General features: G+C 41.4%; 1 protein-coding gene across 2 annotated transcripts in view; it reads left to right on the top strand.

Annotated features, from left to right (window-relative positions):
• Nucleotides 1–23,835, top strand: part of TXNDC16 (thioredoxin domain containing 16) — a 131,676-nt gene that overhangs the window by 39,588 nt on the left and 68,253 nt on the right. For both annotated transcript variants that reach the window (XM_085869383.1, XM_085869382.1), the window contains exons 5-9: nt 440–514; nt 676–797; nt 3,630–3,720; nt 17,306–17,456; nt 18,898–19,064. In XM_085869383.1, coding sequence (XP_085725509.1) covers nt 440–514; nt 676–797; nt 3,630–3,720; nt 17,306–17,456; nt 18,898–19,064 — 606 coding nt within the window. The remainder of the gene's footprint in view (nt 1–439; nt 515–675; nt 798–3,629; nt 3,721–17,305; nt 17,457–18,897; nt 19,065–23,835) is intronic.

Below are 23,835 nucleotides of genomic sequence, written 5' to 3'. Positions count from 1 at the left end.
ATGTACTTTTGTGAACGCGATATTTCAAAAACCGTTGAACACTTAGCTCTCATATTGCAGATATCTATTCCTCATGACATTACCTCGACCTGGTTAGATGACGGTGGTGATTGGCTGAATTATGTTGCCATGGCAATCATCTCGGTAACTTGGCTTGTGTACGCGATATTTCAAAAACCGTTGAACATTTTGCTTGTACCACTGAAAAGGCAGGGAGACCTTGAGTATCAGATCCTTGTTATGACTGTCCATGCACTTGGTAAATTTTCGATGGGCATTTAGACATGATATGTATAAACTCTTCAATTGCTGCAGATTAGGCTAAGTAAATATCGAATAGTATTTGGATGCACCACAATGGTGATATGATAAATGTCCTTTTCCTATGTCTTGATTTTAATTACATATACTTGTGTGAAATGGAATTGTCTTTGTGTAGGATGAATCGGATGCCATACCGACTCAGCATGGACGCTCTTTTTGAAGTGGACTCAATCGTGGCTAATACGCTACAGTAAGGCATTGTGAAGCAAATGATGTTTCTCTGTTTGTGTGTGATGACTCCTCTAATGACATTGATAATGAATTGTACTATATGTGTACACTAATGATCACAGTTGGTAAAAGTATGCCAATTTTAATGCAGAAAACAATAATCCGTGTCTGACATTCAAGTGCACTCCTCGTTGATGAGGTGAAGTTAATCCAGGACACACAAGACTTGCAGTTAATCCAGGAAACAAGCCGAGGTCTGTGGGACGTGGTATTTGCCTACCTGAAAACACCTGGATCCCCAGGTATACAATCACTCTTCGTGTAAAATTAAACTTGTGCATCTGCTTATATTCTTTAGAATTCAACTGTCAAATAACCTTCAACCAGCACTCTGATTGTACCTTAAAAAAAAAACATGGTACTAGTCGTTTCACCATATTTTTATGACTTATTTTTGACAATGGTCCATTGTCTTTATCTCCTGGTCTTCTTCTCAGCTGCATCTTGAGTCGTTCTAAATGTTACTACTCGTGTCCTAAAGCTGGGTGTCCTCCGCAATCTTGATTTCCGACATGTACTGCATGGTTCTCTGGAGCCCAATCAAAAGTAAAGAATCATCCACAACATGCTGTGCACAATAGGCATGTACATTGTGAGGATCTGAGTAGGTATTTTAATGGCTCGAAGCATGATAGAGGATGTTCAAGCAGCATCTGCTTATCGATGCTAACTTGATGTGGTTCGACAAATATATGTTATGACTCAGAGTGAAATTTAATATTCCATTTTCTCTACCTCTTTAAGTGCTAACTACTGAAGGATATATAATAGAAGGATTTTAGTTTCCATCGTGTTTGGGTGGTAGTGACAACTATGCCACCATACCCCCTTACCTTATTGCTCAACTCTTCCATGATCCTCAAACTCTGTTTTTGTATTTTTTTTTGTCATTTATTTTATTTGTCCTTATTATTTCATAATCCGCAATCCAGGGTGTAAATCATATTTCCTAATTTGAATTTCAATCAAGAAATATCGAATAAACACACAAGCTTGCAGTTTTTGCCCAACACAAAGATTCTTTCTTGTACGTCATTCGACTTCCACACGTACACGCTCGGAACATCCGGTATCTCATTTCAGTCCACATTTGCCGCAGCGTGTCCACAGTCACACATCTTTTGGACATACTTTTCGCAAGTCGCAAAATTTTTCATGTTTACTCTGCACTGGAGAGATTCCTGAAAGAAGACAGTGCAAATATGAATTCCCTGGGTTGGGCTACCATATGGTGCAAACTGCATGCTTGTATGTCTTTTAGTGTTTTTTTTTTAATTTACATAAAAGAGCAAAGATAATTTAGGAACACGTTGGATGTCTTTTAACTTGAAAAATAAATTGCATCCCCAGGCCAATGGTATTGATGTAACATGCTGCATCACATCCCCAGTTTATTGGCTATTAATTTGAAACTAGCCTTGGAGCTAGCTCACTATGCTTGATGCAAAAGATAATTATTTAGTTTACTAATTCTGCACTTAGGATAAGCATTGTGAACAATAAATATCATCGCAACAATGCATTTGCTGCCTTATGCTATCGCGACTAGATTATATGACGACTGAAATGATGGTATCCTTTAGAATTGCGCTAGTTACAAGAAACAGCTGCAAGAGGGATCTGTACCAACAATTAGACCGTCAAATATCAAATTATCAAAAAACAATACAACACGACGGTGGACACCACAGAAGTAGTCCAAATCCCACTGAAATGACGATGGGCAGGATGCTTTTGATAGAGGTTTACTGAAGTATCTTGATTGCTTCGAGCCTTTATCAAGTTATTTGCACGGCAACTGCACTCCACAGCACACTACACCTTCGCGCAATCATGCATATAGGGCATTCGCTAATCAATTCTCCATCATCCCGATCCAGCACCTGCCACCTTTGCTTGCACACATGCTGTATTGAGGGTCAGGACTTTGCATGAAATGCCAATTATAAAGTTGTGCAATGTGGTTTTTATATTATGTTTTGTGGAATAGATCTTGAGGGTGCACTTGGCTCAGAAACTATGGTTTGATGTTTTAGTAATTTAAGATTTGGAAGTCAAAGATTATGTTGACATAATTTCCTACATCTAGTGTGCAAATCATTGCAAGCTGCTTCTCAGACAACAACATCTCTAATTAAAACATCATCTACATTATTCCATCATTACATGCCAAGTCATGCTGCCATGTGTCGTTCAATTATAAGGGAATGTCTGAAAAAAATGGACCTTTCTCAGCATCTAAAAATGCTTTCTTGTGGGAACTGGTCTATCCTCTTTTCCCCCCCCTGACGAAGGACTAATACTAGCTCTTCTACGAGCCTCGACGATATATACAAAAAATAAAAATAAAAAATTCTTGAAATGTCAGCTACAGTTTTCTTCCCACAGTGTTGGATATACTCATCAGTTTTCAGTTGACGATATCCATTGTTTATTCTAGATGATATTCTGACTCATTTCATATTTAATGCCATCTATTTCCACATTATGGGGTCAGATGAGGGGGAAATTTGGCCAAACATTTCTGGAACTGGCTGGCTGGGCCTGACGTTCGACTGTGGCAAAAATTTGTAACTTGTTCATTGTGCTGGTGATAATTCACATACTCTTTTAAAAAACATACACCGAGGGATCTTTAACCTATGACCATGCAGCGCTGGCATATGGGTCCTCTGGCTTAACATCCTTCTGATGAACAGGGCACGCTATGATCCATCACACTGCTTGCGAAACATCAGGATGACAGTTTATAGCTAGGTCGAGATTCAAACCAGAACTGACAGGTCAAAGGCAATGCCTCGAAGTTATTCTGTCATCCTGATCTTCTGACCCATCATATATTAGCAAAAAATCCTTTCTCACTGCTTGCCATGGTTTGTCAAAGCATATATAAAAGGAATATGATCCATTACATCATTACTGGTGAAAGTTCATTTGAGAGAAAATTGGTGGCTTTGGCCTTTCCTTATGTTTCCCCTCAATTCACTTTGTCTTACTATGTTTTTTGCAAGCTATGTTTCTGTATATCCTGGCCTTTCTATTCGTAAAGCAACATTCATTCTTTTGTCTTTCAGAGCACCGGGCTTTCATGGAAGGTGCTTTTATTTACGGTGACAAGTTCACTTTTGCTCTCTCGTATAATGGTGACGTTCTTAAAGTCTTGATGTAAGTATTCTTGTTCTTGACTCCAATATCATTGCCGCAGTGCAGGTGTTGAACCTAACTGGTTATGACATATCCCTGCCTCAACAAGAATTGTGGCTTTGTGATAAACAGTTAGTCCAAATTGAATGCAAAAACTTTCTTCTTATTGGCTATTTTATGACATTCCTGTGATGTGACATTAATGTTTTTCGGGTACCGTATTGTGTTTAGCAAATCCTGCAAAGCACTCGGATCCTTCAAGCACACTAGTCCCATGGCTACGGCTCTTTGAAACACGTGTCTGAGGACAAAATGTTTGAGGATGATTTCTGAATCAGAATTTTGTGCTGATTATGAAAAACGATTTCTTCCTTGCCGCAGCTGCTGACTTTTTTTTTTGGTGAAAAATGACATTTTGTGCTTTTTCATGCAAAAATGTCAAAAATTCGTTTTTAGGTCAGCACGCTGACCTAGTAAACCGTTCGACGTCTTCAGATCCATCCGTCTGTCAACAATTTTTATTTTCTATCTCCTCCGAGACGTCTCACCTGATTGAGTTCTAACTTGACAAGATGATAATACTAGTTGCTCTCTATAGATCATCTGAGTCCTTTTTTGAATTTTCGCCTCGGGGTCAAGGTTACAGGGTCATCAAGTGCAAAATGTACTTTTCTATCTCCTACGAGATGTCTCGGCTGATTGAGTTATAACTTGACACGATGATAAGACTGGTCGCTCTCTATAGATCGCCTGAGTCCTTTTTTGAATTTTCGCCTCAGGGTCAAGGTTACAGGGTCATCAAGTGCAAAATGTACTTTCTATCTCCTAGGAGACGTCTCGGCTGATTGAGTTATAACTTGACACGATGATAAGACTGGTCGCTCTCTATAGATCGCCTGAGTCCTTTTTTGAATTTTCGCCTCAGGGTCAAGGTTACAGGGTCATCAAGTGCAAAATGTACTTTTCTATCTCCTAGGAGACGTCTCGGCTGATTGAGTTATAACTTGACAAGATACTAGTTGCTCTCTATAGATCATCTGAGTCCTTTTTTGAATTTTCGCCTCAGGGTCAAGGTTACAGGGTCATCAAGTGCAAAATGTACTTTCTATCTCCTACGAGACGTCTCGGCTGATTGAGTTATAACTTGACAAGATACTAGTTGCTCTCTATAGATCATCTGAGTCCTTTTTTGAATTTTCGGCTCAGGGTCAAGGTTACAGGGTCATCAAGTGCAAAATGTACTTTCTATCTCCTACGAGACGTCTCGGCTGATTGAGTTATAACTTGACACGATGATAAGACTGGTCGCTCTCTATAGATCGCCTGAGCCCTTTTTCGCATTTTCGCCTCAGGGTCAAGGTTACAGGGTCATCAAGTGTAAAATGACTGATTGGTCGAATGGCCTACAAGGAAGCATCGGACGGCTGTAATGCAAAATGGGTTTCATAGGGGTTATTAAGAAGATTTAATTCGACCAACTAGTTTCTCATTACCTCTGTCGCCCTGCCCTGTTTTTGGGCAACACGAGGTCCACTGACTTCAACACGGCTTCGCGCGGTTATTTTAAGTTCAATTTAAATTCTGTTTTCACTTTTCACAGTCCCTAAGGTTGATTAACACTCGGCGGCATCAAGTTTTGTGAAAATTGAATGTTTATATCCTCGGTCTGTGTGGAATGCATTGCAGCAAGGGGTAGCTTCCACGGGCTTCCGTCCATTTCCATGCCGTATAAAGAGGCTGTCTTAAGTTCTAGTTGATGTCTGTTTTCACTTTTGGGACCTTCTGGCGTAGCTACACGTTTAATGAAGATAATTTTCATGCAAATCCGCTCAGAAACATACTTTTCATGAGGAAAATATATTCAATTCAAATAACCGTGAGACTCTGGAAGGGATACCACATGCGTTCCGTTCACTGATTCACCCCGTAACCTGTCCTCCTGAGGGACTGTTCATTCGTAGCATCTGTGAGATTAATGTTAATATTTTAGATGGTTTGGGAAGGTGCTCTACAAGTATCTGAAAGAATTCCGGTGAAAAACGGACGTTTTAAGATTTTGCTCGGGCATTTCATCCGACGGTGAGCTGGCTGGCCACATGATGCCGCGCAGACGTGCTGGCAGCGAGTGATTGAGCTTCTTGGTGGCCCGAGGGTCCTTTTTAGTTGGGGTCCAGCTCTGTCATGGATACAGCCATTAAACGCACGCACTTAGAGTATTGATTTCACGGCTACAAACTTGGGTTTGAAAATTGTATAATGATGTTGGGAATGATTCCTAGAATATGGAGATTTTTGCTTCGAGCGGCTTCACGAGTTTATTTTAAATTCAATTTGAACTCTGTTTTCACTTTCCTTAGTCGCTAATGTTAAGTAACACTCGGTTGCATCAAGTGTTGTATCCGAGCTGACCGTCAAACCCGCTCAGGTGTATTATTAATTCAGAGTTATCGAAACATCCCAACTACACGTGCGTTTGAGGTATTACAATAAAGCCCACCTTTCGGTCGACATGGGCAAATATTAAAAAGACATTTGGAATATGACAATACGGTGATGAGAGATGATGTGGTCTGAAAATTTAGGAAGTGGCTGCTACAATTTGTACAGTGCTAGACATGAATCGCCTAACAGGTGTCTTATTATCATCATAAATTGTGTTTTATACATGTGGAATGTCTGGCATTGGCTTAGCGGATAGGGTGGCTGGCTTGGGATCCTTGGGTCCTGGGTTTGAGCCCCGTTGACCGCTGATTTAACACCAGGTGGGGCTAACTTGGCCTGTCATTCTGAGGGCAGCAAAATGAGCACCAGTGTACTAGTAATAGGGGCACTGCATCAGCAACATAGCTGTGTCCCGAACCAATGTCACAACCAGCCAGCAGCCACAAGGCTGCCAAGTGTGTGTGTGTGTGTGTGTGTGTGTGTGTGTGTGTGTGTGTGTGTGTGTGTGTGTGTGTGTGTGTGTGTGTGTGTGTGTGTGTGTGTGTGTGTGTGTGTGTGTGTGTACATGTGTAGAAAGTTGGCGCAGGTACTCATTTGTTCATGTTAAACAGTATGTAATTATGCCAAAGCAAGTCCAAGCCGATGGCATGATTCTGTTTTAATGACTGAATTTCATATGAAAATGCCACTTCTCAGTCCAGATCACCGGCTGTCTCATTTGAGGAGTATTCAGCTGTCTCATCATCCTCCGCATCACAGATATTAATTATCGTCGATGTCCTTGTCAATTCCACCGGAGAATGTCACTTCTCAGTCAAAATCGCTGTCTGCGTAATCAGAGGAAGAAGAGTATTCAGCCATCTCATCATATTCATCATCACTCATCTCTTTGTCTGTGTCCTTGTCAATCTGATGACAAGCATCTTCTGGAACTTATCTGCCTTCAAACCATTTTAGGTGTGATGGCCATTCGCCAGTATCTATCCATTCTCCCCTAGATCCCAGGCATGGGGATCGGAAGTTGTTGCTCTCTTCCACATAGAAGCAACCAGGTTTATTCGCTTCACTTTCTCGGACAGAACAGACATGTATGGAGGCAGAGTGCTCGGATCTGAGCCCTTGATTTTCTCTAGAGGCTTAGATTGGCACTTTGGCGTGAAATACTATTGGAAGAGGATGTGTCTGGCAGTCTTCACCGATGCCTGCTTCAATTTCCCATCCAGGGTACAAACAAAGGCCTCCAGGTCTGCCAACAAACTTAAGGATATGGTTGGAGAAAGTCCCAGTTTAGCAAAGGCTTTCCTGAATTTGTGTTTTTTTCTCTAACAACACTAATGGATGAGCTTTTCCCTTGCATGCAAAACTGACTGTGAACTCACATCCTGTGAAGGTGTGCAATTCTGGAACGGCACACACAACTCTGATCCCATATTTTCAGCAAGTTTATATGCATCTATGTACCATCTGAAATTGTTCGTGCTGAGGCCAGCATCAAGACAGATGAGCAGGAAGGTTGTGCGCATGTGTAAGAAGAATGACGAGAACATCTGTGTCTGAAGATGGGACAATATTTCCATCTTGGCAAATTTCACACATGTGCTTCACATGCCATATGACACAAGTGTCAGCCTCTTCGTGGTAGCAGGCGAGGATGGGTATCTCTTCCATCGCAATACCACCTTCCTTTACCTGATAACAGTGTGCCTTGTCGTCCAGTCATACAATCACTGTGTGACATTAGATCTGCTCGAGGTATGGTGATCTCTGCCTTTCCTTAACAACGAAGTATAAGAGGGCTGTATTTCATTTTTCAGAGTTCAGCGTGGCATTGAAATTATTTGGACACTTTTGGTCAGGACAAGATATGATGAATTCAATATTTGTACACACTGGTCCTCTCATGTCCTGCTCAATATATTTGATTGATGAGCTTTTGTATGTGTCACATATAAAGTCTATTCTTTTAGCGAAGTCCAACAACCTTTTGAGTACAACTTTTGTGATTACTCCAAATGTTGCAGGTAAGTTCCCAGGGCCAGGGGTACGTATGAGAAACATTGCGTCAACCACACAAGTATCTCAACTTTGCGATTTGCTGCTTTTCACCCTTTCCTCCAATTTATGCATCAGTTTTGACTTGCCAGTATTGTTGGTTGACCTGTCAACACGTGTTAGAGTCAAGAGCATGGGTGTAAGAGCATAACTGAAAACCAATTCAAGATCCAAATTAATGGTCGTTACAACTCACAGACGCTGTCCGAAGAGGTGTCGTTTCCCCTGCAGCTCTTTGATTATCTTGTCCTTCATAGTGAGCTTGAATTTAATCGCACCTGACGAGAAATTATTTACCTTCTGACGGGGGATGATTTTCACAATTCTTGTCAGATTGCAGAACATTCCTTCGTGGACTCCTAGACATATTTGTTTCTGTTTTCAACACAGTGTAGGAGCTCAGTCTTCACCTCATCTGATGTTGCCTTCCCAGTGGACAAGCAGTAGAAGTTTTCATTTTGAGTTTTCTCATCAAAACGATTGAGTGTTTCATTGATGCCACTGGTGATCTTCTCGAAATCGCTGTTGTCATGCACATTGCGGTGATCGGTTAGCTCCTGTGTTGAGTCTTCATGCTAGTGCAATCCAGCCAATTTGAATAGGTATCCAAGAATGTCATGCCTTGTGGATAATTAGACATAGTTAATGGTGATAACAACACACTTGTTGGGTGATTCATGTTCTGCATTATGCAAATTGTTGCAGTCTTTTTCTCAAATTAGCGACAAAATTGTCTCCGATAAATAACCAATAAGTTCTATTCCGAATGTCTTTTTAATGCTTACCCGTGTCCACAAAGATATAGGCTTTAATTTAATACCCCACACACACACACACACACACACACACACACACACACACACACACACACACACACACACACACACACACACACACACACACACACACACACACACACACACACACACACACACACACACACACACACACACACGTAGTGGTGATGTTTCAATAACTCTGAATTAAAAACGATTCTTTGACATTTTTTGGGTGAAAAAAGCACAAAATAGTTTTTCACCAAAAAAAAAATCAGCAGCTGCGGCAATTAAGAAATCTGTTTTCGTAATCGGTACAAAATTCTGATTCAGAAAATCATCTTCAAACTTTTTGGCCTCAAACACATGACTAAAATGCCATAGCTCTTACATTACACAGCTCACTACCTCTTATATAATCCTCCATACTTTCCTGGAATTGATTAAATTATACTCTCACTAATCCTATCCTTCATACCTCTTGCAATGCATTTATACTCTGGATGATGATGTGTATTCCTTGGTTTATAATACTTGATGTGTTTATAATACTGTGTATAGTCAGTATTATAAACATCGACCCTTTGTAATCGGGTTTTTTTTTGTGATTCCTATATCAAGATCGAGTTTCACTTTAAATTTTATTTTTCTCCATAAGTTTTCCAGGACATCTTTTGCCTCCAACTTTTATCAGCTCACCTAAAACGTAGTTCCAGGGAGCTTATGGAATGGTCCGTCATCAGTCCATCTCTCCGTCTGTCCGTCCGACCCTCCACAAATACTTTCAACTTCTTCTCTGAAACTACACATACAATTTCAATGAAACTTTACCACAATGTTCAGCACCGTGTATTTACCAAAGTTTGTTCATGGCATTACAAAAAATTGGGCCCCAAGGGGTCTATGGGGGTTGCCCCCCAAAATAGGTGTTTGCTTTCTTCTCAGAAACTACACGCGCAATTCTGATGAAACTTGACCACAACCTTCATCCCCAATGGTGTACCAAAGTTTGTTCATGACATTAGAAAAATCGGGCTCTCAGGGGTTGTAAGGGAGGTTGCCCCCCAAAATATGTATTTGCTTTCTTCTCCGAAACTACACACACAATTTCGATAAAACTTGACCACAACCTTCAACACCCAGAATGTACCAAAGTTTGTTCATGCCATTAAAAAATTTGAGGCCTAAGGTGGTCTATGGGGGAGTTTCCCCCCAAAATAGGTATTTGCTTTATTCTCAGAAACAACACACACAATTCCGATGAAATTTCATCACAACCTTTATCACCCGTGATATACCAAAGTTTGTTCACGGCATTAAAAAATAATTCCATAGGTATTTAATTTCTTCTCCATTACATATTTTGTGGGACATCCATGCCTACCGGTGGTTCCCTGGTTATCTTATCCAGCTGCGACCAGGTGAGTGCCTCAGGGTGTTGCCCGTATGTTTTTATTTTTATTTTTATAATTTGACAGGGTGATCAGGATTTATTTTTTTTAATATAATCCGACAGGGTTTTTTCATCGAAAAAAATATAATGGAATATTTGATTATTTTATTTCATTTTTTTATAATTAAGTTAATGACAGATGATTAATGCTGCTCATTAATGCATGCACAATTATACATATTGTGATGGTTTTTGGAAACATACCCCAGGGGGAGAGCATATATGGACACGTTATTTCAATAGGAAGAGTTATTTCAATAGTCCATATGTTGGTAGACCTTTGCCTCTTGTCTATGGGTTTGAGGGGGCATGCATAGATGTTAGTTTGTGTTTCCCTGGTGTGATTCCCTCCCCCCTCCGCTCCTTTCAATCTTTCTTTTAATAACCCATTGGTCCGTTCCAAACCCCCCGCTCCTTCACCCCAACGGTCCGTTCCAACAATCTTCCCTCTGCCTTTCTCAATCCACCAAAATTCCCTTCACGAACCCTCAATTCAAAAACCCCTCCTCCACTCCATCAGTCTCACCTTCAACACAACAGCTGGTTGGTCGTCCCTCGGTCTGTCTGCATCCCTCTCCATTGCCACTGCAATCACGCTGTTTTATTGGACACATTCGGTCCATCTGTGGTCCTTAATCCTTCAAGCTGATCGGAATTCCTTCACTGCATCAGACTTTGTTCCTTCTCGAATGCATATCCGTGGAACAAAGTACAACGCTTTTCAAATATGTAATAAAGTGTGGAGCATTTCACATGCATGATACACAGTGGACACTGTACAAAGAACGTTTAGTGCACAGGGAGGGGCTAGAGAGTACCTGCGGTGTCTTTCACGTGTGAGTGGACGTGCAATGGGCTGTGTTGGAAGTTCCCTCAGAAAAAGCAGCATTATCTTCAGGCTGTGTCGTGGACACAACCATGTCAGATGTGCGCCAATGAAAAAGAGGCTCGCACGAGACTAGATGGAGAAGGCAATATCCTGTATAGAAGAAGAAGACAGGAGTGGAGAATCACCTCGAAGCTTGTCCTGTGAGTAGTGCTGTATAAAAAGCCCAGAACATGGCTCGGTTCATGTGGAGAGTATGATGCAGAGCTTAAGCAACTTGAGGGGACAGAACACACCACAAACAGTGTTCCTGTGAACTTTGCTCTGGAGGAAACGGAGTTGCTTGCCGTCGGGATACTGGGGATGCCTCAGAGAGAAATTTGCCTGGTTGTTTGAGCTGCTATCGTGGGAGCATGGAACATCAAGGTGTTCGTGTGTGAGATGCTTGCCATTAGCATAACAGGGACGTCAGAGAGGACTTCCTACTTGTTCTGGACTCCTCAGAAATGCAGCAGCATATCCCCTCACCACTCCACTGCCCATATTCTCCATCCTTTCCCCTCCCCCAGTATATTTGAACTGGCACAGCCCCATTGGGCTGTGTGAGGTGAGGGAAGAAATCGACTTCACATGCCATATTTTTCTTTTCTTCTCACTTCTTCTTCTTCTTCTTCTTCTTCTTCTTCTTCTTCTTCTTCTTCTTCTTCTTCTTCTTCTTCTTCTTCTTCTTCTTCTTCTTCTTCTTCTTCTTCTTCTTCTTCTTCTTCTTCTTCTTCTTCTTCTTCTTCTTCTTCTTCTTCTTCTTCTTCTTCTTCTTCTTCTTCTTCTTCTTCTTCTTCTTCTTCTTCTCCCCTGATTGAATGATTGTCATATGTCTTTTGTGTAAATAAGATTGTATAAGAATATGTGTTCAGCTTAAATCTGCTCTTCTGTGCCTTTTGCTTGTAAATACTCACTTTTCAATTATTGCTTGCTTGTGTGTGTGTAAATAAATAATTGTTGGTTGACATTTCAAATCTGTCTCAGTTGTCCTTTCCTTCATTGGTCTGGCACAGTGTACAAGCATAGTTACACGGTAAGTTCTACCCCACCAATTAGCTTGACTTGTTAGCCAGCATACACTCTGCATCACTCGGCAGTAAGCAAAGTATGTACTGAAGGCGTGGAACTCGGTTAATTTAGTCACCCCCTCAGGTAGACGGAGTCCGATGGATAAGCACTGGCCACTCCCAGAGGGAGCAGGTGCTTCCAGTATATTATAACAGCCCAGGGTTCGGCATTCGCCACAAAAGGAATCTTCTCAAAAGGACTCCTCCAAACCTCTGGTTCTGCAGGCCATTGTGCCATGGATAAGTTTGCGGCCCGTTGGGTTGTAAAGTAACCACAAATATCAATAAGATGGCTAAATCTCCCAGTGTTCCTCCCTCGAACACCGTTTACCTTGGGGTGATGTGGCCCAACTAACCGAGGCTCGTGCCCTCAGCGCACACTCAGATTACTGCTGAGCAGAACAGGGAGTGCAAGATTGGCTATTTAATGGAGAAAAACAGTTTGGGATAAAATTTCCCTGCGACCACGAGTGCGGACTATGTTTGACCAATAGGGAAAAGATACCATGAGCAGGTTGGAAGAAAACATGTATGGGTTTATTTATACAGGGGAAACGTGAGGGAGTTTGTGTGGCATATATATATATATATATATATATATATATATATATATATATATATATATATATATATATATATATATATATATATATATATATATATATATATACAGTAAAGGGTTTGCTCACAAGGAATGGCCAAGCACAAATGCAAGTTGTTTGTGAGGGTGTGACACGTATACAAATGGGGAAATTTGTATGAGATGTATGTACAACAAATATAACCGACACAGAGCAGAACTTGTTCCCTTGTCACTTACTGTATGAGTCCCTTCTACAATCTTACTTAATTATCTATATAGGAGATGGCACCAATTTGAATTACAACCAGAGAAATGTAGAGAGAAAGAAAAGTAGATAAGATGTAATGCAAAGCGATGAGAGCATGGATACGGCTCATTCCCACCGTAGTCAGATGCTTGCAAGCTCTACCACATGTAAACTCATGCAAGCTTCCCATTGGTGGCTCTTGCGGACCGAACAGGCAAACATGAGTGCAGGCTTTGCCAAAGGACTCCTGATAAGGAGAGCTTGATAGATCTAATGCCCGGTCGATCAAATGCTCGGCAAAATCAATATGCTCGGTAAATCAAAGGACCGTTGGATCAAACACCTGGTAAGGCCCTGTCACACCTTGAGGATTTAGCCAGCGTATGCCTGACGTATGCAAAATTTGGCTAAAATGCTGGCACACGTCAAATACGTTATGGGTAAGTTTGTATACATTAAGAGCACGCTGGCATACGTCGTAGTATGCTGACATATTTCTTTGTACACTGGCATACATCGTAGTACGCCGAGGTGTTCGACAAATTTTCCATGCTTGAAATTCCGCACGTTCCGCATAATGCTGGCCATAAGTTGTAGGCACATTACGCGATCGTTGACACACGTCGACACACGTTACTTTTAAGTTACTCATAAGTCAAAACACATCGAGGTAATGTTTAGCGTACCCGAAACTTATTTCTAACCTATGAGTAACGTGTTGTAAGCACGTTACGTGATCGTTGACACACGTCGACACACACACACTTGTACATTACTCAGAAGTCGAAACACGTCAATGTAATAGTTAGTGTCAGTGTTGCAGACTCCCTGGTTTTTTATTTTTTATTTTTTTTCTTCGTTATGATGGTAATGTTAACACTTCGATTTCTAGTGCGGTTATAATATAATATAATTAATAGGCAACCACTCAACGATTTGAATCATTACCGCACTAGAAATCAAAGTGTCAACATCACCGTCATACCAAAGAAAAAAAAAACAAAAAAAAAAACAGGGAGTCTGGAACACTGACGTTAACCATTACATTGATGTGTTTCGACTTATAAGTAATGTACAACTAACGTATGTCGATGTTTGTCAACGATCACGTCGCATGCCTACAACTTATGCCAGCGTATGCGGAATGTGTGTCATACATCGAGTACGTCGAGAAATTTTCAACATGCTGAAAAATTCTCGACGTACTCGGTGTATGACGACGTATGCCAGCGTACTACGACATATGCCAACGTACTACGACATATGCCAGCGTGCTATTAATGTATACAAAACTTACCCATAACATATTCGATGTGTGCCAGCTTGGTTCAGCAAATTTTTCATACATCGGCATACGCTGGCTAAAACGTCAAGGTGTGACAGCGGCTTCACACTTCGATGTCTAGTGCGGTTATGATCTCAATCGTCTCGAGTCGCAGCCTATGAAGAGCCTACACCACGTGATCGTCGGCAATACGCTGCTGCGTGCTATGCATAAGGCCTAAGTCACATTTGCCACGGCGGCCGTGGGGTCCACAAAATCTACGGCCACTAGCAATTATACGGCGGCCGCAGCATTTCCACGGTCACACAATGTAGCAGTCACATATGTTTTTATTTTTCAGGGAGCCGCACGGCGTATTTAGAAATTGTGGAGACCGAAAACGTGGGGGTGCAGTACAGTCTTTGATTTGATTTTGCACGGTGATCTTAGGGCGTTCCTGCGGCGGCCATATAATTTTCAAGGCAGATGCAAGGTGCCCGCAAGGTGACCGCAGGAGGCCCTAAGGCGAACGTGCGGCCAGACGGATGGTAACGAGTGGGTTCTTTTTTTAAATTTTTTTTTTTACCAGTTCTTTTGTTTCGGATTGTCGAATTGCTACGGCGAACGTAGAAATGAAAAAAGTTATAACTCCACGTTATAATTCCACGGCGACCCCTACGGCCTGTAAAATATAGCCAAACGGCGTAGGGCCACCCTGAGGCCACCGCAGAAACTGCGGCCGCCGCACGTTTCTGTGAATTCAGAGGGCATACGGCCGCCATATCCTCGCCGTAGAGCAAATGTGATTTCGGCCTAAGTTAGACTATCGTTGGGCATAGGTTGTGAACGCCGACAACACGCTCAGCATTCGTTGGTATAACTTATCTATATGTGATTAAAACGTTCTGTATACGTTACTACTACGTTATGCATACATCCAACACGTTATTATACGCCCAAAACTTAAAAAAAACATCAATATTTCAGCATACGCCAGCGTTTTACATACTATTGAGAATTTGCCATACACTGGCTAAACCGTCAAGGTGTGACAGGGCCTCTAGATAAAACGCTCGGTCGATCAAAATGCTTGGTCGATCAAGATGCTTGGTTGGTCATAATGCTTGGTAGATCAAACAGTAGTTCAAGATGCTTGATAGATCAAAATGCTTGGTAGATCGAGATACTCAGAAAGGCTGCTTCAGTGTCCCTTGTTCAAGGTATCCCATGAACATTCTCCCAACACGAAGGTCCAGCTACTCTCTGTAACCAACCCTACTTGGTTTCACGTCCTTTCTCTATTGAGGTCGAGCTCATCTGCCTTGTTGTTCTGTGGAGTGCACAATCGCAATCTTTCTACCTCCTCTTGCCATGGACGTCGAACTAATCTGCACTTTCCAACACCGAGAGAAGTAGATGTTGTTTGTTTCATTGAACGATGATGTGTTTTTGCATGAATTGAAAGAAAGATTCCATTTAGTTTTCACTTGTTCAAAAATCCTTTGTGAGAGTCAAACAATAATTGTGGTCCATTGTTTTGAAGCAATGGTGATGCATGACGTGTGGACTCCTGGTAGGGGGTAATTTGTAACGTAGAATGGAAAAGGATGGAGAGAGAGGTTTGAATGGCAAATTATAGGATTGATGGGGCACGAGCAGCCACAGGTTTGAAAGGTGAACATGGCGAGGGACCAGTGATAGATGAGCTGGTGGAGCCAAAGAGGGATCCAAAGATGAATCGGTCGACAGAGGGAGTAGGGAAAAACCGAACATTCTAACTCACGATGCATATTCCTTTCAAAGTCTCTTTGGATGAAAGGTGGGAAATCTATCACACAGAAACGAAAGCAATATCTGTCTGGAGAAAATCCTACGCATCTCTGAATGCATATGAGGGTCTTTTCAATAATCACAACAATATATATATATATATATATATATATATATATATATATATATATATATATATATATATATATATATATATATATATATATATATATATATATATATATATATATATATATATATATATATATATATAAGCTGGTTTGTTTTCGGGCCATGTATGTATGGAATGATTGCCACCCTCCTATTGGTTGGACAGCTGGCCCGACTTTACCCACAATTTCAGTCTGAAAAACATAATACAGCCTCCATTTTGTGAAGACACATCAGCATTAAGCTGCAGGCCTCGGGTGTCAGCCCATTGCCCAGTGCAATTGGAATTATCCGAGCTATATAACCATGATGTATTATAGATGCACATATGCAGGAGGAATGTTTTTGCTTCATGTACGTACCCCGGGTTATTTATATTATTTTTGGGAGTGATCGCAGCTGCTGTCTGTGGATTATACACTACCAAAATAAAGGGATGGACAATTTGTGTAAAAAAAAATGAAGGTTTTTGTTTGAAATTTTGGTTATAGCCTGAGTTTTCAAGGCTGAATGGTGTAAAATCCTGTAAGTTTTCCTTCATGTTTGTAATCCAAAGAAAGTAATGAACAATTTGCCCGATTTTCGTTATTGGAGTAGTTGTAGTTGTTTTGTAGTTGTAGCGTGTGTGTGGATGAGTGATGCTTTCTGGTGTTTTCGTCGTGCAGGCATGATGGGCCGAATGGCCTCTTCCTCTGTCAAAGTTCCTTGCATATCATTGTATATCCTCCTTCCCCTCTGTTCCTGTTCCTTCATTCCCTTGATGTTTGTCCCACTGTCGGTTGTACCATAATCTTCCATGAGCCTCACTCCTATAAACAAAAAGAAAAATCGTAAAATATGTCTCAGGAACAAGATTCAAGAAAATGAGACATAACTAAGCCTGGCCTTGTGGTTTACCACTTCTTTTGCTCAGGGAAGACCCACAACCTGGTCCACAAGTCTGGTACTTACACTGCCAGGAGAAAGCTGGGGAGAAGGGAATGTGTGGAGCCACACTGTTTCACCAGAGTGTCTCACTCATCAATCTCCTCCGCTTCTTCAAGCTGGTCCTTGGACCACCATTTGTAAGTCATTTTGAACACTACTGTGCTCCCAAAGGTGGCTTTACTTTTATTGTTTTCTTCTTTTGGCATTGTTTAGTTTGCATTTTTTTGTTGTTGTGAGCACAATATGTACAAGCTCCACAAGCGACTTTAACTAGATTAATGTTTAAATGTTTTTATTGTTGACAGATTAAAAGAGTGTTGTGGTTGTGTTAGTACAACCTACCCAATCGACTTCTTTTTAAAAGGAAACGCAGTGTGATTTAAAAAAAAAATCAGCAGCCAATTATGCTAAAATAATAATAATGACAAGCGTGATGGCAATTCACCCTGTGCATTTTATAATAAGTTCAATGTAGCAGCAAACATACGAGGTGTGTTCAAAAAGTATCCAACCTTAATTTTTCATGCGTAAACAAATGAAGCTAGGGAGGCGTGGTTTGGTGCACGTGTGTAGGCGATCCTAATCCGTATGCGTGAATATTTTCCCGCCTGCAGAAGCTGTCAGTCGCCGACAGACCGCCGATGAGTGGGGAGGTGTAAGTGGGTGCCGTCGGATTTTCATTTTTGACAAAATGACGGAAAACTTGAACAACGCTACTGCATCAAATTTTGTGTAAAGCTTGGCGATTCCCAAGTTGTAACGATCCGCAAGATTCAACAGGCATTCGGGAACAAAGCAATGGGGACCACACAGATAAAAGAGTGGTACAACCGCTTCAAAGATGGTTGCACATCAGTGGAAAGTGAAGCACGTTCTGGTAGGCCCTCAACATCCCGAAATGAGATCGTCATTGACCAAGTGAGGACCCTGCTGATGCAGGTTCGTCGAATCACGATCAGAGAACTTGCAGACGAGGCGGGAGTCAGCATTGGATCCGTTCATTCCATTGTGACTGAGGATTTGAGCTTAAGGAGAATCTCAGCGAAGTTCGTGCCAAAGCTGCTAACAATCGAGCAGAAGCAACTCCGTTTGGAGTTCGCACAGGACATGCTGGAGACTGTGAACAGCAATCCCAACTTCTTCAGCACAGTGATCACTGGCGATGAGACCACAGTGATCCGTCATTTTGTCAAAAACGAAAATCCGACGGCGCTCACTGACACCTCCCCACTCATCGGCGGTCTGTCGGTGACTGACAGCTTCTGCAGGCGGGAAAATATTCACGCATACGAATTAGGATCGCCTACATACGTGCACCAAACCACGCCTCCCTAGCTTCATTTCTTTACACACGAAAAATTGAGGTTGGATACTTTTTCAACACACCTCGTACATTTAAGTGGCACCCTCACCATCTTGGTCCACCGATTATGTCTACCCTAGGCTTGACATTTGGGTTTAAGCAGGCACCTGAGAGATGATGTGCAACCACTTTCATAACAACACTTCTGGAGCTATACAATAACATCATGAAATACAGTGATTAAAGATATATCACTCAGAAATGATTGTCCCCAGGTGGAGATGCATGTGCCTCCAAATCAAAGTGAGACACCATTTCATGCCCTGGATCTTCCAGAAGTGTTTTTGCTCTCTCACCGTGAGACATACAAGTATGATGTGGAGATGGCATCAAAGCTCGCTCGGGCCCTCCTGGGGTCAGCTGGAATCGTGCTTCTTCACTGGTGGGTTTCTTTGGGAACCTCCTGACATTATGGAAATGTGAATTTTGAATCTTGAATTTTTGGGATCGGGGAAGAGATCACTCAAAGCCTTTTTTTACTATGGCCATTCAGAGGTCAGATTGAATTCAAAGGATGGAGAATAATATACGATCAGAAGGTGATAATAATTCAAGCAGACATATGGATACCGTCGAAGCACACAATCCATTGATGCTGGACTCCAGATTCCAGCCAGATTTTCAGATGCCAGTAAATAATTAGTTATATATGAGAATCCCTTAATATTAATTAGCTAAATTGAATAATACAAAATTCTATTCTGATGAATAAAGATTAAAGATTATTTGGAAGGCCAATCTGTTTTGGGGGAAGAGGGGTGTTTTACTTGGTAGACTGGTAATCTTCCAATACAGTAAATAAATATAAGGCCATTTAAAATGAAAATTGTATGTGTGTGTGTATATATATATATATATATATATATATATATATATATATATATATATATATATATATATATATATATATATATATATATATATATATATCATGTTGTATTCGAATACATTTCCCATTAAAGGGTTATAACAATACATTGTGCTATATGCCAAAAACTTTATTTTTCAAGTTAATTATCAATCAAGCTTAATTGGCTACATTTTCCGTTTATTATCACACTTAAAACCATTGAGCTAATTTTGAAGAAATTAGCATCTACCATACTTCCTTTTTGTCATCAGACAACATCACAATCAATTCAATTTAATGAATTAAACGTTCACATAAGCAATATTGTTGAATTGAGCATTCTATATTCCCGGGACATCAGCATCCAAGCACAGACAACCTCGCCCAGCCCTCCTTTATCAAAGTTCGCCAACCAAGTTTCATACTCTCCCTTGCCGATCCATATTTTCTGGAAGGTGGACAGTGATGTAAGGATCAGATAGCTGCTGGTTAGATGGGTACTTGCATACTGTGGCGTTGTACTGGGTATCAGGGCCTCGATCTCCTCCTGCATGTGGTTCATGATGCCTGGCTTGTCAAGTTGTCGAATAATTCTCAATTCCTCTTTGACAGTTGAACCATTTATTTAATGCATATGCATATGGAGGATCAGAGTACAGAATGTGTTGCTTGCTTGTGTTATTGAATTTCCTCTGATTCTCCACATGCATATGTATTAAATAAATGGTTCAACTGTCCAAAAGGAAATGAGAATTCTTCAACACAACCTACAAGCAATTATCACAGACAATGTGTTTCATTCAAGCTGTGGGCAGGACAAACGTGTTGCTTACACCTTATGCACTCCAACTAGACCCCTTTGTCTGCATCTCGAGGACATGGGTGGCATCTGTTGTTCTTCCACTCCATCGATTGGCTTCTCTGTTTGTCTCTAACACAGCAATGTCAATCATTACAGGAGTCAGAAGTAATGAAAAACATTCTTCTATCTACAAAGGCACATTGAGCTTCTCTTGTCATGCCTGGAGGCCTTCCAATTATATCTTGTTTCTGGCATCATCCAACAGCTGGGGGATCTTTTTGTTACACAGTCCCATTTCTGGCAAGTATTTCTCGATCAGCTGCAGCAGGCAGTTCTTAGGGCAATCGTCCTCTCCCGTGACCATGTCCTTTACTCTACCCTCGACATTGACCATGGTTACGAAAATGACCATAACCACGACAGCAAGCATGCTGCTCATTCTCATCGATGTTGAACGTTACATTGTATTGAGATGAAACAGCCTGAGTGACTGGGGGAGGACTCACAGCAACAACCTCAATGCCACTGTGTTCTGAGGGCTTTGACACATGATCATCATGGGAGGCAAAAATTTCTGAATTATCACTTTTGTCAGAGCTGTCCAGACGTTGCAAAACAAGTCAGAGCACTTCCTCTGCAGTGAACCTTTTTTGCGCTTCCTCTCTTAGCCATAATTCACTGCAAATAGAGTATTCCTACTTAGTTACAGGCACAAAAACCATCGTAAAGTGAGAAAAATCGTGACAGCAAAAAGGATAAACTCACCTCCACAAAACGGGACCAAAGCAATTGTCTGATCCTATTTATTTGTCCACCCAAAAAGGATGACATGAAAGAGAAATTACAAAAAAAAAAAAGTAACAAGTGTAAAACAAAGGTGGTGATGAAGCCAGCAAAGACTCCCCACCGAAGACACTCATTTTATGCAAAACAATGGTCGGGTAAGGTTTGCAGAGCAATCCTGCTGGGTACTTGCTCAGGCAATGCTGATAATATGGAATAACAGACAATTGGGGGAGGGGAGTGGTAATGTGAGTAAAGAACCTCCTGCTGGCACCATTGATTGAGTGGTGTGAGTTCAGTCAGAGGACTTGCTTGATACAAATATCATGTGCAGTAATCATATACTATATGCAAAAAAAATGAACCAAAACAACTGTGGTCTTTTTGGACCCCAGAAAGGATTTGCTTGTAACTCTGTGCAGCAAGGTGGGATCTTAAAACATCAAATATATTTATTACCAGCACATATAGGTAAACAAACTAATAAAACATGAAATACATGTTTAACTAATATAGAAATAACATGTGAACATGTAGGCCTGGGGTCCTAAATGGCCCCTGTTAGTAGGATGAAGGTTTCGGCCCTTTCGACTCCTGAAGACCCCATAGACTCTTTCGATTGCAACTACTTTCAAATGTGCCATTTAGAATGTGAAAACCCAAAGAATATTGAGACTATTGGAACCATGAAGACAATTAAGTCCCCTTAAGACAATTTAGACTCCATCAACACTTTATATGCTCTAGACCCATTAGACTGCGTAGACCCCTTGAACTTTTCGACCTTTAAACCCTTTAAGCCCCTTGGATCATTTAGATAGTCATAGATACTACATCCTTTAGATCGGCCCCTTTTTCCTCTGGGAATTGAAGAACCAAATCTTGTCCCTGGAGCTTGCTAGGCCTAATGTAGCCATCAAAGCTGATCTCACTCTACCTGCTACCTTGACCCACTCATCTTACTCTACATGCTGGTCTCACTCCACCTGGAATTTGACACAGGTTGCCACGCTCGTCCCACTCTACTGGGTGGTCAGAGCTGTTGTGCCCCTCATCAATGGCATGAACAGCTCGAGCATTTTTTTTTAAGGTTGGAGGAGGTGTGGTTTTTCTGAGTGTTGGGGGAGGTGTGCGGAACAGCTCGAGTGCTTATATAGCTCGAACGGTTCTAAGGTAAGAGGAGGTGTCACGTGTACCAAATGACTTGCTCTGATAGGTCCATGTTCCATGGAAATATCTAATCTAACCTACTCAAAACACATAGACCATACTACACTTACCACAGGTAGCTATGGCTCCCCCCTTCTTTGTAACAATATGTACAGTTATAAATTAATTTATTTTTGTCAATGTGCTGTCTCCATGTTTCATTCCAAGTGCCTCCACGGTAAAGTGTTGATGTTGTATATTTATTCATTTTTCGGCAAATTCTACGGTGAACAGAGTAGAAAGAGGATATGCCAGAGAAGTAGAGCATATTTTTCAGACAAGTGAACTGATGTCGTCTGGTCCAGTTGTAGAATCAGTCAGCACTGAGGCGGATCTCTGAGAATAGCTTGAGAGATGAGGACTGATGTGATCAGATGAACCAAATGGAACACAGGAAGAGCAGGATACATTACCTGGAAAGTTCATAATCACCAAGTCCAGAATGGAGATTTGCCATTGGGTGAAATCCATTTTGGACAGTTCACAGGTTGTCAGTCCCATGGATTCTCAGAAGTCCTTTGCTGAAGTGCCATGGCTGGTAAGGAAGGTACCAACAATTGGAGGTACCAACTTAGCCAATTTGCATAGTGACAATTGAAATCGCCATATATGAGTAATAAATAGAGAGTTAGGATGAGTGGTTAAAAAAAAAATCACCATGTTTGCTCAAAGAGATGTAAATGGAGTTGTCACTGTTAGGAGGATGGTGCAAAACACAGGCAAACAAGAGATGGGGTGGAGGGGATGTTGCAACCAGACTTAATCCTGTTGGCTGGGATGTGTAAGAGCAGGACACAGAAAAAGTCAGAAATGGAGTTCTTAATCTAAAGTGCAACTCTGCTGCAAGGACAGGGTTCAGGATGTTTGAGATCCACACAGTTAGAGACAAGGAAGGAGGTTCTGTTGGCAGGGTTCAGAAATGTGGAAAGAGAGTGGTTGAGCTAGGAGTATGGGTAGAGCAGGTGGGAAGCTGGGAGGTGGCTGGTCTGGGAGAAAGCTGGGAGTGTCCAGGATTGTGAGGGAGTTTGGAGGGAGGGCAGAGGGGGAAGTTGAGAGGGGACAGGATGAGTGGGAATTCGAGAGGGGGTGGGTTGAGGGACAAGATGGGAGAGGTTATGGTGAGGGTGAAGGTGGTAGCGGGTTGGGCAACAGGGTAGATGGGAGGGTGAAACTTTGCGAGGGTATGGTGGGGGGATGTTCAGACCTGGAAGCAGAAGTCCAATACTTTATAGAATTTATTTCTTATCTTTGCTTTGTGAGATTGTAACATACTGTACTTTTATCTTGCCTACCTGGTATTTTGACTGAATGTTACCATCGATAAACTAAAATATAGGGCTAAGCCACTGGTAATTGCACTTTCTACAATAACAGCTTCAACTGGTTCTTGATCGTGTGTTTAACGATTCTTTTTCAAAGTGTCAACCATTGTTTTGAAGCCACATGGGTCGATTGTTAATTTGCAACTTTGGGAGACAGATGCCACTGACTCACCAACAGGTGTCATCC

The sequence above is a fragment of the Eptatretus burgeri genome, chromosome 2 (genome assembly GCF_056783735.1).
Source record: "Eptatretus burgeri isolate ZD-2024b chromosome 2, Ebu_testis_v1, whole genome shotgun sequence".
Taxonomy (NCBI): Eukaryota; Metazoa; Chordata; class Myxini; order Myxiniformes; family Myxinidae; genus Eptatretus; species Eptatretus burgeri.
Note: the sequence above shows the minus strand (reverse complement) of the source record. Positions and strands in the feature narration are given on the sequence as shown.